Raw genomic sequence first — 13,386 nt, forward strand, 5'->3', positions numbered from 1 at the left:
AGGTAGGTAGGTAGGTAGAGATAGCTACCACAGTTGATTTGTGGTCTTGCTGTTTGAGGCTAATGCCGGTTCTGCATCGTTCACCTCACGTTGCATTCTTACAGTTTTCTCTCAGGTGTATTCAGCCGATCTCTCTCTTGCATTCTCACCTTTTCTCACCTGTGCGTTTTTCTTCCACTACAAGTCAGTCAGTCGCTGTGTGCGTCTTAAACCTCGGTCCGTCTGTCGTAAAGGTGGTGGTCGTGGTTCAAGGGAGAAAAAAAAACCACACGTCGGCATCGGCCATTCCTGAGTGAACCTGCGCCGTGATCGGTCGCGTCTGTGTCGAGGTTGTCTGTGCGGGGTTTTTTACTAGTTTCTTAGTGGCTTTCTTGTATATTTTTCTGTAGTTTTTCGCGATCGCGTGTTTTTCTTCTTTAAGAAAAAGAAGGAATATGTGATCGCTGTTTTCGCGGAAAGTCTGACAGTGGAAAACTGATTTAATCCCGTACGATCGGTGTTTTGGAAGGTGATCTCGTGTGTGGAATTTGAACCCGATCGATCGCCTGTTGTGAGTGGGAGAGTGTGGGAAGGAAGGAAGCTAGCAAAGGTGACGCAAAGGGTGAAACTGTTGACGTGTCTTGCGCGCTGTCACCTGAAGAATGTTGGTCTGACCAGGTCCGGTTTTCGGAGAGTGTGTGCTATTTTTTTCTTCTTCTGGAGTCTACTTGAGGATCGAGTTGAAGGAAGATTTCTTTTGGGAAATTAGTGATCGTGAACCGTGAAGATTGCGCAGCTACAAACCACAGATAGTCGTGTGAATTGTTCTCGTGGAGTACAGAAGTTTTTGGTTTTCTGGGGATTGTGAGAGAAAACAAGATACGAAGACCGACGAAATCGGGGAGAACGGTTCAGCCATATTAGGTTGCCCTTAACAATTTTGTGGTAGCCCGTCCTTCTTTGGCCACTGGAAGTTGGGCCGAGGATCGGTGCAAGTTTCTCAGGTGGATTGGCCCCGAAAGAGGTGCGAAAGAGTTCGAGCGATACGTGATCGGAATGTGGTAAAGCCCGTCCGTCGAAGAGCCTGCGGCTGTAAGGCGGCTCAAGTGAGTGAGTGTGTTTCGGTGTTCCAAGCTAAGAGTGCCAAAGAGCACGAAGAAGTGTGTGTTTTTCGTTCCTCCTCGATCTTCTGAGCTGAGTGTGTTGGTTTCCAAGTGGCCGGTATGATGGTGTGATTTCCCAGCAGCAGCGAGCGGACATTCCAGAGGTGAAGTGTTTCGTGCTATCGGTGCGTTGATACCTCCGAAACCCCAAGGAATACTGTCGGATCGGGTTGAGTACGCATTGTTCCGAACAAACAGGTTGCGTGTCAAGGAACGCTACTTACTCGAGAAGAAGAAGAGAACAAGAACCGGTCGTGCTTATGAAAGAACGAAACATGGGAGATTCGACGCCAATTTGTCGCTGTCGGGTTCTCTACTTGGGCAGCGCCGTCCCTCGCCAAAGTAAAGATGGCCTACAGGGCATTCAGGAACCACTCAGAAGCCTCTATCCCTCCGAAGGGGCCACCGGAGCCAAGGGAATCGACTCCTGGCTCAGCGTCTGGTCCAACGGAATACTCCTAGAAAACGTTGACGAAAACCGGAAACAGGTCACTCGATTCTTCCCAATCGAGTCTCTCCATTATTGCGCCGCAGTCCGGCAAGTGCTGATCCCGGAACGCGGCAACAACAACCCGGAACCCAAATTCCTACCCCTTGACTCCCCATTTGCTCGGACCCCCAGAGCTCAACACCCCCCTATTTTCGCCGCCATTCTCAGACGCACAACTGGGATCAAAGTTCTCGAATGTCACACCTTCATCTGCAAACGGGAAGCAGCCGCAAATGCCCTGGTGCGTTGCTGCTTCCATGCGTACGCAGACAACTCGTACGCACGCCAACTAGAAGGTTCCGGAGGAAGCGGAAGTTCTAATAGTGTCTACGGAACGATCGGCGGCAAATCCAACGGAACAGCTGAAGGAGGTGGCGGAGGCGGCTGGCGATCACGTGCCGGAAGCACCACAACCCTCAACAGCGTCGGCGTCAACGGCAACGGTCGGCAGTCAACAATGAATGGCGTTGGCGAGGCGTATACGGTGAAAAATCGTAAGTAGATTCCTTCAATTAGTCCCTGCGGGACTACTCGCTGCTAACCGTAATGGCCGGATGATTGTTTCCGGCTGCTAGGCAATCAAGCACCTGATCGATGGAAAACAATCAAAGACGACGATCGTGATTCCTTCCAGCCAAACACTTGTTAGTCAAGCTTTTTGGAACGGAATTCACCGATTATCACGTACCGTATTTTTTCCTTCTCGATCATCAGCAAATCAATCAACCTACTTACTCTGAGCACACGTGTGTATAATGTTTCAATTTTTTTTTACCTAGAAGCAAATGACATGATCATCTTCTTCTGTGGGACAAATTTGTGTAACATTCTCGTAAACCAACCTTTCAAATCTAATCTGCAACAACGACGACACGGGCGTGTTACTTAAGTGATCGCGCGAAGCAACTGCAGCGTGAAATTGACATTCAGTCACGTTCAGGCGATTTCATTTCGGTTTGACGATTGCGCGATCGGAATTTTCGACTACAGCTACCCTTTGGTATATTTAAGCGTTGCGAGGGCTTATGCAAATGTTTTCATGAAGAAGAGTTTGGTAGCAGCACCCTTTTCGATGGTTGTTCATGTTGCTTTTACGGAAGGTCGTTTATTGAAAAATCAATTTTAGATCGATTAATTGTAGGAATAGAGAATGATTACCTCTGATGGGGTTATGACATAAATGTGGATAAAACTCATTAGTTCGTTTTCTTTGCCTTTGGGTTAATTTAGACGGTCTTTTATATAAAAACTCGAACGTTTAAAAATCACTCTATTACAAACATCAATTGTCAAAGTAAATTAAAATTAAGCACTCAAATCTAGAATGGCATAACAGTTTTTTTCTCACTATATTTATTTTCATTAGCAGGCAGTTTTTAGATCTCAAAATTTGGAACTTTATTTTTTTTAATGAAATGATTGCGATAAGTTTTTTTTTAATATTATCGTTCATTATTAACCTAATAAAATCATTGCTGAATTTTTTTCTTAATGCTTGCGAGTCCAAATATTGCAAATTTGAAATTTAACTTTTTTTCAGCAATTATTTGTTGAGCTGCAGAAATTGTAAATCAAGTTCAAAATATTTTCCTTTTTTAAATTTTGGCTATCCGACTAAAATTTAATTCTATAGGTTTTTATCTTCCCAAAAAAGTTGAAAACAGTTCTTCTAGCAATTCATTTTTCCATCTCCGTAACACACTTCTAAGGACTAAAGATGAATTCCTAGTTCTAAAGTGGATAGTGAAAGTGTATTCGAAAAAAAATGTCACTTAGTTTTGTCAATAATTTCTACATGCATTAACGAAAATTGACAAAATTTTCAGTGAAGCTACCTATCAGTGTAATGTTACCATGTGCAAATTAGGACGTTTTGTGAAGTGGTCTTTCAAATATCGTGCAATACAGAAGGTCGTTGAATAATTTTTTGGGCAGGATCACGAAAAATCCAGGAAAGTCCCAATGGAAGACTCAAAAACAGCTGGAAATCAACTGTTTGCTAAATTTTATATGGAAAATTGTTTAAGGGGTTCAAGAGGATCTAAAAGTGTGTAAATTCATTCCAATTTTTACTATTCATGAAGTCAAGATGATGGATTCCATGAAGGTAGGGACTATTAGAAGTTTTCTAAAGCGCAATTCAAAAACTTCGATTGGGAAAGTAACAAGAAAAAGCTTCTTCTTGTTCATCTTGCTGACTAATAAACACGCCTAACTTCATTTCTGCAAGAAAAAAAAGCTGCACACCTTTAAAAAATTAACAAAACGCGGGGGTCAAATCGTGCGCAAAATATTGGAACCGCTAGCGGAGAGATATTTTAAAAATTTACTCGATGGACAGCAAAACAAACTCTTCTGCAGGAACCTAGCAGGTTTCCAGCCAGAAACTGTTCGTTGACAAGTCTGGCTTGGATGTTCCGGAGATGAACAAAGAGATAAAGTGAAAAATTTGATGCTTGAGCTGACTGACGATTTGTGAAAGCTGTAAATCAGTGAGTGTTACAAAACTAGTAACACAATAAAGGACTTAATATACACAGAAGAATGCCTCCAAATACGATCCTTTAAAGTTGAAACGATGTTTTGGTTGGATCTGCAATGGCCCAATCACTCGAAATCAGAGGTGAAGTGATTAAAAGTCAAATATGTTGATTTTGTGTCGAAGGAGAACAATCTGCTTAAATTGTGATAACTATAAATAATAAAAAAGCTTTGAGAATCAAGCTTCAAGAAACAAATAAACTAATAAAAAAGCTTCGATTTGAAAAATGGGTTGTTCATAATTTGCATTTTGGCCTGGCGCCCAAAATTAAAGTCGATGAACTTCTTCATTAGACGCTATCTCAAAAACCAATTTATAAAACATTACAAAAAATTGCACATGTAAACATTACATTACTAAATAAAGACTCAATCCATTTTTAAATCTAACTAACTTCCGTTAGAAACTTTTGAAAAATTATTATTAGCTGCTTAATGTCCTTCTTCACATTTTTCCTCTGTATGGACAACCGACCTTACCGATGATTGGGTTCAATTCAAAAGTCATATATTTAACATCCAATTTCAAGTTTTTGTGAAAAATAATTTTGAGCGTGAATCTATGAACATTTAAAATTTTTCATATAGATTCTTACGTTAGAAAATATACCGTTTTAATTGTCAAATAAGATTGTTGGGTTGTTCCAATCCATCATCAGGAAATTGGAAAAAAAAACTTCAATCGATTTTAAATCAATCGATTGAAGTTTTAAAATCCAAGAGAAATATTTAAAAAAAATTCTCTTATTTAATTACGAAGTTTTGAATTAAAAATTTAGTAATAAATAAATAAAACTAAATAAAAACCAATTTTAAGAATGGAATTCATAAAAAAGGGCTTATTTCAAGTGAATGTGATTTGGTGTATTTTTATTTATTGTCGTCAATCAATTGTAGACCGTTTCATTTACAAATACGTTTATGACTAGTTATATACTATGCCTAATTAATCCGGAAGAATTGTTTTTAAAGTTTATTTCTGTTCATTGTAACATCTAGATTTTCATAATACATATTATAGCAGGACAACATTTTGAAGGAAATTGTGCACATTTTTTTAAGCTTTTTTCCGTGTATCGTTAATATTTGGAAAAGCCTAAATTTTAAATTCTAAAAAAATTGGAGGTATAGTTCTTTTCCTAATCAAAACATTGCTGTTAAAAATGATCACGTCCGATAAAAAAGAACATAGTTATAACGGGTTCGAAAAATAAACTGCAAAGCATCTTCTATGGAACTGCTGCGCTCTCCTAAATAGGAGAGAGCGTGTACTTGGGGCAAAGTTAATAAGTGCACAAGAAATATGGTTGCATATCAGCCCTAAGAAGGTTATATCATACATCTTTGATATCATACCCGATTGGGATAAAATGCTTAGTCAGCAATCAACTGTCACTTCAACCCATAGTGCAGGTGAGCCTGATAGCATATATTAACGCGGGGTCAATGCCACAATGGATCAACTACTGGTCGCAGTGGGCTCTCCCCTACAAGGAAAAAAAATCTGATTTGAAAAAAGCCTGAACTGTGATTCTAGATTTAGTTTATTTTCAGTAGAACTCGAAATCTGAATCCCGATTAAAATGTTTCAGCTATATCCTTTTTAATGAACTTTAATTTTTTTCCAGCTAAAAATAAACACAAATTCATAAAATACAGATTCAAAGATTCTTACCACTGTAAGTTTTTCGCAACTCACTATAAATTATTCAAAATAGTATTCCTCGTTTTTAGATAGATACTTGCTAGAAGATTAATTTTAGGCAGTACTAATCTTAATTCTTCAGGAACATTAGAAAATGAATTCAAAATATTAATTGAAGTCGAAATTACGTACAAACTAGAATCAAAACTAAATACAGAAAATTCGATGGTAAAAAAAAAAAAATTAAAAATAAAATTAAATAATTTTTATTCTATTGAAATAAAATACCCTAACTTTGTCTAAATATACAGTTAGTAAAAAAAATAAATATACCTTCAATCAACAACTAAAAAGAAAAAACAGAATCGTTAATTAACATCAGAATTAAAAAAATATTTTAGGATCCTCTTATTCTAATTTATTTCGTCTATTTTTCAAATAAAAGATTGATTGTAAAATGTTGGTGGTGTTGTTTGTGTCTTGCATTTGAAAAAAATAATTTATCTCGAATTCAAAAGTAAATTCTAGATTGGATGAAATTTTTTAATTTTTTTTTCTTGAGAAATATAATCCAACCCATGGTTGATAACACAAGAGAACAGAATTTGAGGTACAAACCTGTGTATTAATAGCTCATTTTAGAATATTTTGGGGTCTTGAACTCAAATCATTCGTTAATTTTTTTACATCATCTCTAGTATTTAGGAAAACAAAATTGCCGCCTAGCATGGTCTATGCAAAGCGTTCTAGTCTTTCAAGCAAAAAGTCATGTGATCGAATCCCAGCCACGGCATTCATAGTACTTTTTCTGTGGGCTGGTGGTTTTAGCGTTTACAAGATGCTAGCCATCATATCCTCGAAAGGTATATGCTTAGGTTAAGAAATTAGATCTATCCATAGAACGATGAAGTTTCACTGAGATCGTATATATGTGTTGAAAAAAAATATAGATTTTAAATCTGTTAACCATTCTTCTTCCAATCACATCTCGCCTAAAAAATTACGGTTTTGAATTTATACGTTTTGAAAAAAAATGCATTTTTTTAGGAGTTTAAATAGGAAAGATTACATTGATTTCTGATTTATTGATATTCCTATTGAATATTAAAGATTTCAACTGATTAAACAACTTTGTTGAGAGCACAAAACGATTTGATTTATGCTTGAAGCCAGGGCCGTAGAATGAACTGCCCCGGGGGGAAGCTCTTTACTTTTTCAATTGGAACGAAATGAAAAAATATTGACAGAGAACGGAGCGAAAAAATATTGACGTTCGCGTGTGTCAACGCCTAATTGAACTCCTTCTTATGTGCTTTAACATCATAAGTTGTTCATTTAAAATCTATAAAATAGGCCTTAAAAGTTTTGTATGAAGCTTTTCAACATAAATAAGGGTTCCTGAAGAATTTATTTGAAAGACAAACAAAGGTGAAAATGTGTGAAAACTTCAAAAATAAAATTAATACATTGCGGACCAAATACAAAATATCTTGATTTTTTACTTTCCGTTTCCAATCAGATTTATTTTCATGTCTTGTGGAATCGATTAAAATTTGAGTTTTAAGTATAAAATATTGTTTCTGATGTATTTTAAACATAAATAATATTAAACAACAAAAAAAAAACAAATAAATTTTCAGTAGAATTTCCACCTAAAGATCAAGTACAAGTTCTTTTATCAACAAAATTATTATTGACATTTGATTTCTTTACTGAAATCCTATAAAAATACATTTTCATACAGTGCAACATTCAAATTCAATTTTGATCATATTTTAAAACAATTTTTGGTGTTTAGAACCAATGTTGATTGAATATATAATGAACAATGAAAAAACAATCAAAATTCAATCTTTTAATTAAATTTAATTAATGAAATTCCCATATTAATATTTAAGTATTGATTTAAAGTTAAAACTCCGATCTTTATCTGAATCTGAAGTTTTAATTTTAATTCCGAATTCCGCATTTTACAATTTTGAATTCCTAGATTAAAATCAATTTCTGAATCTTATTTCCAGATAAACATTCCCAAAAATTCATAATTCAAATAGCAATTTTGTATCAAAATCCTCAAGCTTAAATCACTTTTTTGCATTTTTAGTTTTAAATATGAATCCTTTTTCTTCAGTTATTTATTTGTTTTTCAACTCGTGAAACTGTTTCTTATATTCTTTTCAGTTTGGACTGTGGAACCATTCTGGGTTTTTTTTATGTTTCAATTCTGCATAAGAAGTAAGGCTTAAAATTGTTTGTCCAAATCTCAAAAATGGTTTTTAATTTTAATATTTCCTTTTCATATTCTGAAATCACTTGTTAAGAACATAAAAAATGAATCTAATTTAAGTTTAAAGTGCAAAATCAAGATTCGTATTAGGATTTTGTCCCAATGATGATCCGAATCGCGATAATCAAAAATTATAAACAGGTTAAAGGATCAAAAATCCGATTACAGAAAATAAATTTTAATTAATATAAAAAAATTTGGAACTAGAACATCCGGAAAAAACTCCTTTGGGTCGGGAAAATAATTGGGACCGACAGATTGTCACCAAATTTTGCAAACGTAAGGAATACATCTTTGGCTAACTTTGCTTAAAAAGTTCATTAAATTCTATCCACGGAATCAAAAATTATTCACAATAGAATTTAAAGCATGAATTTCAAGTACAGTTCTGAAATATATATCAACAAGTGAGATTTTGTTTTTTGAAAAACAGTAGTTGAATTGTTAACTTGGGTTGAAATTTTGAGATTTTGGCCTTAATTCTGAGTCGAGATTGTTACTCTTGAATCATTTTAGTCGTTCATCAAAATATGATTGAGAATTTAAAATGTTGAATTTAGAAAAGAGCATTCTGCTTGACCATGATTATAGAATCATCTTTAAAATTTCGCCAAAACAAACTTTTAAATTCCTTGCCCCTGGAAAATTGTGAATTTTGTTTCCTTGTGGCAATAAGTTTATTCTGGTTATAAAAAAGGATGACTTTTCTTTTCTAAGTGTGTTCAGTAATCTACATTGTTCAGAATTGAAATAATATTTTATCTTCAAAGGATTCCTGTTGTCATGATAAAATGTGTTAACAACATTGGGTGAGTTTATAACGTTACGCTCACATTTTTTTAAAATTAAAATTGAAATTTCAAAGGCGATTGAAAGCTGGTAAAAAATAAGTAACTCCAAATTTGGTTGTAAACATTGAAAGTACAAACAAAAAACAATAATCAAGAAAATATAACAAATAAGTGCTATAAAAAAACTACTTTGAATGATTTACTGAACTTTTCATTTTTTTATTCCAAAAATCCTGCAAACCCGGATAAAACCGAGCAATTCTGCAACCTTACCCTCGAGTGAAAAGAATTTTTCTTCATTTTTTGACAAATTTGTAAACACCTTTTTTTTTAAACCATTCTGGATCCAGTAGTTTCCCACTGCTGTGGTGATATCGTTTCATGAACTAATAATTGTATTTGGACACATCTCCATGGGGCGGGGAGGAGGTTTAATCCATTAACCAACATTCCCCCCACTTTGCATGGCCTTGCATGTTCAGTTGATTTGTCATCCAAAATGAAAGCAAACCCTCGTAAATTTCTCTTCCGAATTCAGAAAACTATATTTTTATTTTTTTTTAGTAATTTCAAACAGATATTTTTGACTCTGAAAATGATCTGAAATACGAGTGTGGAACAAAAAACTGCTTGCAAAACCCGTAATCTAAAAACCTTATCCCCTTTTCTGTGTTGACCTATATATCATTAAAATTCTAATCTAATCTAATCTTTATCTGTTTTCATTATATCATTTCGAAAATATATTGGATTTCTAAACTAAGATGAAACGATATGAAATTTTGAATTCAGCGGCCTACTGTGGCCTAGAGAATAACGTTCAAGTCTCTAGGCTAGAAGTCATGAGATCGAATCTTGACCACAGCATACATAGTATTCTTCCTATAGGTTGATGGTTTTAGTATTTGTAAGATATTCTATCCATCATATCCCTGAAAGATGTACGTCTTAGATTTAAGTAAATTAGATCTTTTTAAGGAACATGAAGTTTCACTGAGATCCTATAGGCATGTGTTCGTTTAAAAAAAAAATAAAGTTGATGTTGAAAATTGAGTTCAATAAATCAATTCTAGATAAAGTATTTTAATGCATAATGCAATAATTTTTTAATTATTTGAAATAAATGAGTAACATTTCCACAACTTTCTGGTCTTTAAATTTCAAGCAAAAGATAAATATTTGATTGAAGATAAAAACTAGTACAATAGGCTTTTTATTAACCCAAAAAAAAACCTCTAATTTGATCAATTGCAACCGAAGTTCAGTTCGAACGAAATGTCTGATAATGTTGATTACATTCACACATCTCAGTCGCTTACATCATCACCAGGCTAATCAAAGAACGGGCAGGTTCATACATCCATTTGTACGTTCATACTTATGTACGTAATAATACTTGATTGACCTCGGAGTTCAAAGCTGCAGCAATTTTGCCATAAAGCCGAAGGTGTATTCGAAGAGCCACAATCAGCAGCAGTCGAAAGCCATCAAATCAAAGTTTCGGCACAGCCACTTTGCACGTCTTCCATTGAAGAGTCAAGCATGTTTGTGAGCCTATGTACAACGTCTAGTATGAACAACAGCATTTTGGTGTCAGCTACCTCCGGTCTTGAAAACGTCATAAACTTTTGGCCGCAGGAGCAAGGAGAAGGAAAGGCAGAGAGGGAGACCTTCATTCAGGTAGCCATCAGCTTCGAAGTTGCATTTTGGCATAAATCGCCAACGACATCCTATACATGATTGGAATTTGTAGTTGGCAAAAGACCTCAGCAGCATGAAAAACAGAAACAAGTTGTGCATTCGGAGAAGGTTGCAGATTTAAATTGCCAATCCCATTTGGCTTTAAAATAAATCATAAACTTCTCGGAAGTATTGCCACCTGCAGCGATAAGCCCCAGGAGGAGGTGCGAATTCCGTTTGTCATTCTGGCCTTGATCGTTTCGCAGCCATCGCGTTCTCGTGTGTTGTTAGGAATGTTGGAATGTGAAATTCAAATGAGATCTAAAATTAACTTCAATGGCAAGACGGAGTAACTTCGATTAAGAATTGATTTTGTTTAATTTTTTTAAGTTCGAAACACGATACTTTTTTTGTGCTGACTCAGTCCGGCTTATCTTCTGCTTTTTTTTTATTTATATCTGCTGTTTTGATTCGCTTTCTGGGCTTATCCGGAGGGGGGAAGAGCCAGTACTGGCTTATGCATTTTTTCAACTGTAAACAGCCTCCTGAAACCGTCGAAAATATAAACATCCTTTTAAAAATTCTATTGATTCATATAAACTTTTTTTAATTAAATATAAACACTATTCAAAAGCGATCTACTTTTAATAGAAACTGAGCTTCTAGTTTTGTGCTTCTAGCTTTAAAGGTTGAAGAAGCTTCGGGGACTAAATGTACGACTAGTGCTGAGAAAATTTGTGTAACTAAAAATTCTATCATTGACAATACCCACTGAAAAAATTGAAACTTGATGAATACATAACTATTTATCGAATACTTTTAAGCTGATTTATTCGCTTTAGCTGAATTTTATACCTATTGAAATTTATTGCGATTATTACGGTTAGATTTAGATTTAGAAGGTGTATTTTTTGGAGCTGAAAAAAAACTGAAGTAATTAAAACAGTAGAAAAGATTTGTTACCAACTTGTACACATGACACACTACAACTTAAAGTGTTTTTAAGTAGAATCAAGGATACGATTGATTTTGAAAGGGGCAACAGTATGTATGGATTTTTTTTAATTCCACAGAATCACAGCGATTTTTTCGTTTTTGTCCTAAATGACAAATGACCCTATTTAAATCATTCCTAAAAAAATCAATAAAAGCATTTGTCTGAGTCTCCGAGAGATTGCGAGTCAACTGTTGCAACTGCCAGCATCAACAATCAAGGCCTACCGAATTTGAAACAGTGGGCCATACACACAACTATCGGCATCGCGACGGACCGAACAGCGCGTCGGCAATTGTTTACCGACACGAAGAACAGTCAGCAGCAGAGACGAAAAAATATTATCCCATCGTCAGCCACCGAGTAAACAGGCAGAACTTCGCCTTACGTTTTTTTTGTTAGTTTAAATGTTCAATGTTAGATGTAAAATACATGTAGTTTGTAATGTTGTTTGAAACCCGGTTGTGATCTTTGTGTTGTACCGATGACCACTCCAAGACGATCCGGATAGAAGCCACAGGAACGAAGACGAGCCGCCAGCCACCCAGCAGATCGTGGCCTAGAGGATAGCATCCTTGTCTTCTAAGCCAACGTTCATGAGATCGAATCTCGGTCGTGACATAACCTGGCACACATAGTATGATGAAGGTTGGCGGTTTTAGCATTAGTGAAATGCTAGCCGAGTATACCTTGGAATTGTACGCCTCAATGATGCAGCACAAGCATGTGGATGGATCTTTTCAACGGAACTTAGATTGCACTTGGAGATCCTACCTAGTTATGTGTGTGCTCGTAGTGCTACCGGTAAACAACTGCAACTTCAACCAATAGTGCAGGGGTGTCAAGTAGCATAGCAAAGTAAAAATAGTAACGCGGGGTAATACCACAATAGATCAACTTAATGGTCGCAGTGGACTCTCTCCCCAACAGAAAAAAAAAATAAGACGAGCCGCCAACTAGCCTATCACCATCAAGCGCCCCAGCTAGCCCAGCACAGCCATCGATGTTGGATTCGAGTCATTCACAGAAGCCTGCACCTACAGTGAGGTCTCGATTTGTCCGGTAAGCCGCGGTCGGATCCCACAGCATTTAAATTTTCTGATTTTGAAATTACCTGAACATAGTTGGTGGTGATCTAAAAACGTTCCCAGGTTAAATAATACATTTCAAGATTAAAACTAAAAGACTTTATCTGTTCAATAAAATTTAATTGAAAAGCTGATTTTCAAAAATTTAATAAATCGAAAGGATATCATCTTTTCAGGCGTTCTATACATTTTTTTTTAATTTCTCCATATTTTCGTTTTAACATCACAAAAAACCTAAAAACCATGATTTTTGCCCCACGAAATTTTTTTTCTGCTTTATGCCTAAACATGTTTTGCAAAAGCTTTATTACAGTTTTGTGCACAGTCGATACACTTACGCCATCAGTGCCTGGGGACATACCAACATGTCTAACCTGTCAACATTAAAAGTCCAGCAAAACCGATGCATTAAAGCAATTTATAAGCTACTTTTTTTATACCCTAGCCTAGAACTGTACAAAATGCCAAATCATAACATATTACCGATAAACTGCCTGCGAGATCTTAAAACATTAGTGATAATGCATAGAATAATAAGAAACAAAGATATCCACCACAACTTAAATATTGAACATGTAACACATAACCACAATACTCGATATGTAGACAGGTTACTGATAGAAAATGCAACAACAAGAATCGGAGAAAGAAGGTTTACCACGACAGGTCCAACAATGTATAATCGCCTCAGTCGAGAAATACGAAACATCGAAAGTTTAACTTTATTC

General features: G+C 35.6%; 1 protein-coding gene across 2 annotated transcripts in view; it reads left to right on the forward strand.

The window, feature by feature from the left end:
• Positions 1-302: 302 nt before the first annotated feature.
• The window catches only part of LOC129754764 (uncharacterized), a 46,806-nt gene continuing 33,722 nt past the window's right edge, over positions 303-13,386 (forward strand). Inside the window, exons 1-2 of one of the 2 annotated variants that reach the window (XM_055750987.1) lie at positions 303-508; positions 675-2,126. In XM_055750987.1, coding sequence (XP_055606962.1) covers positions 1,403-2,126 — 724 coding nt within the window. In that variant the 5' untranslated portion in view covers positions 303-508; positions 675-1,402. Of the gene's footprint in view, positions 2,127-13,386 lie in introns of both variants that reach the window. The other variant, XM_055750986.1, reaches the window with a different exon arrangement.

Source organism: Uranotaenia lowii, chromosome 3 (assembly GCF_029784155.1).
Source record: "Uranotaenia lowii strain MFRU-FL chromosome 3, ASM2978415v1, whole genome shotgun sequence".
In the NCBI taxonomy this organism is placed as follows: domain Eukaryota; kingdom Metazoa; phylum Arthropoda; class Insecta; order Diptera; family Culicidae; genus Uranotaenia; species Uranotaenia lowii.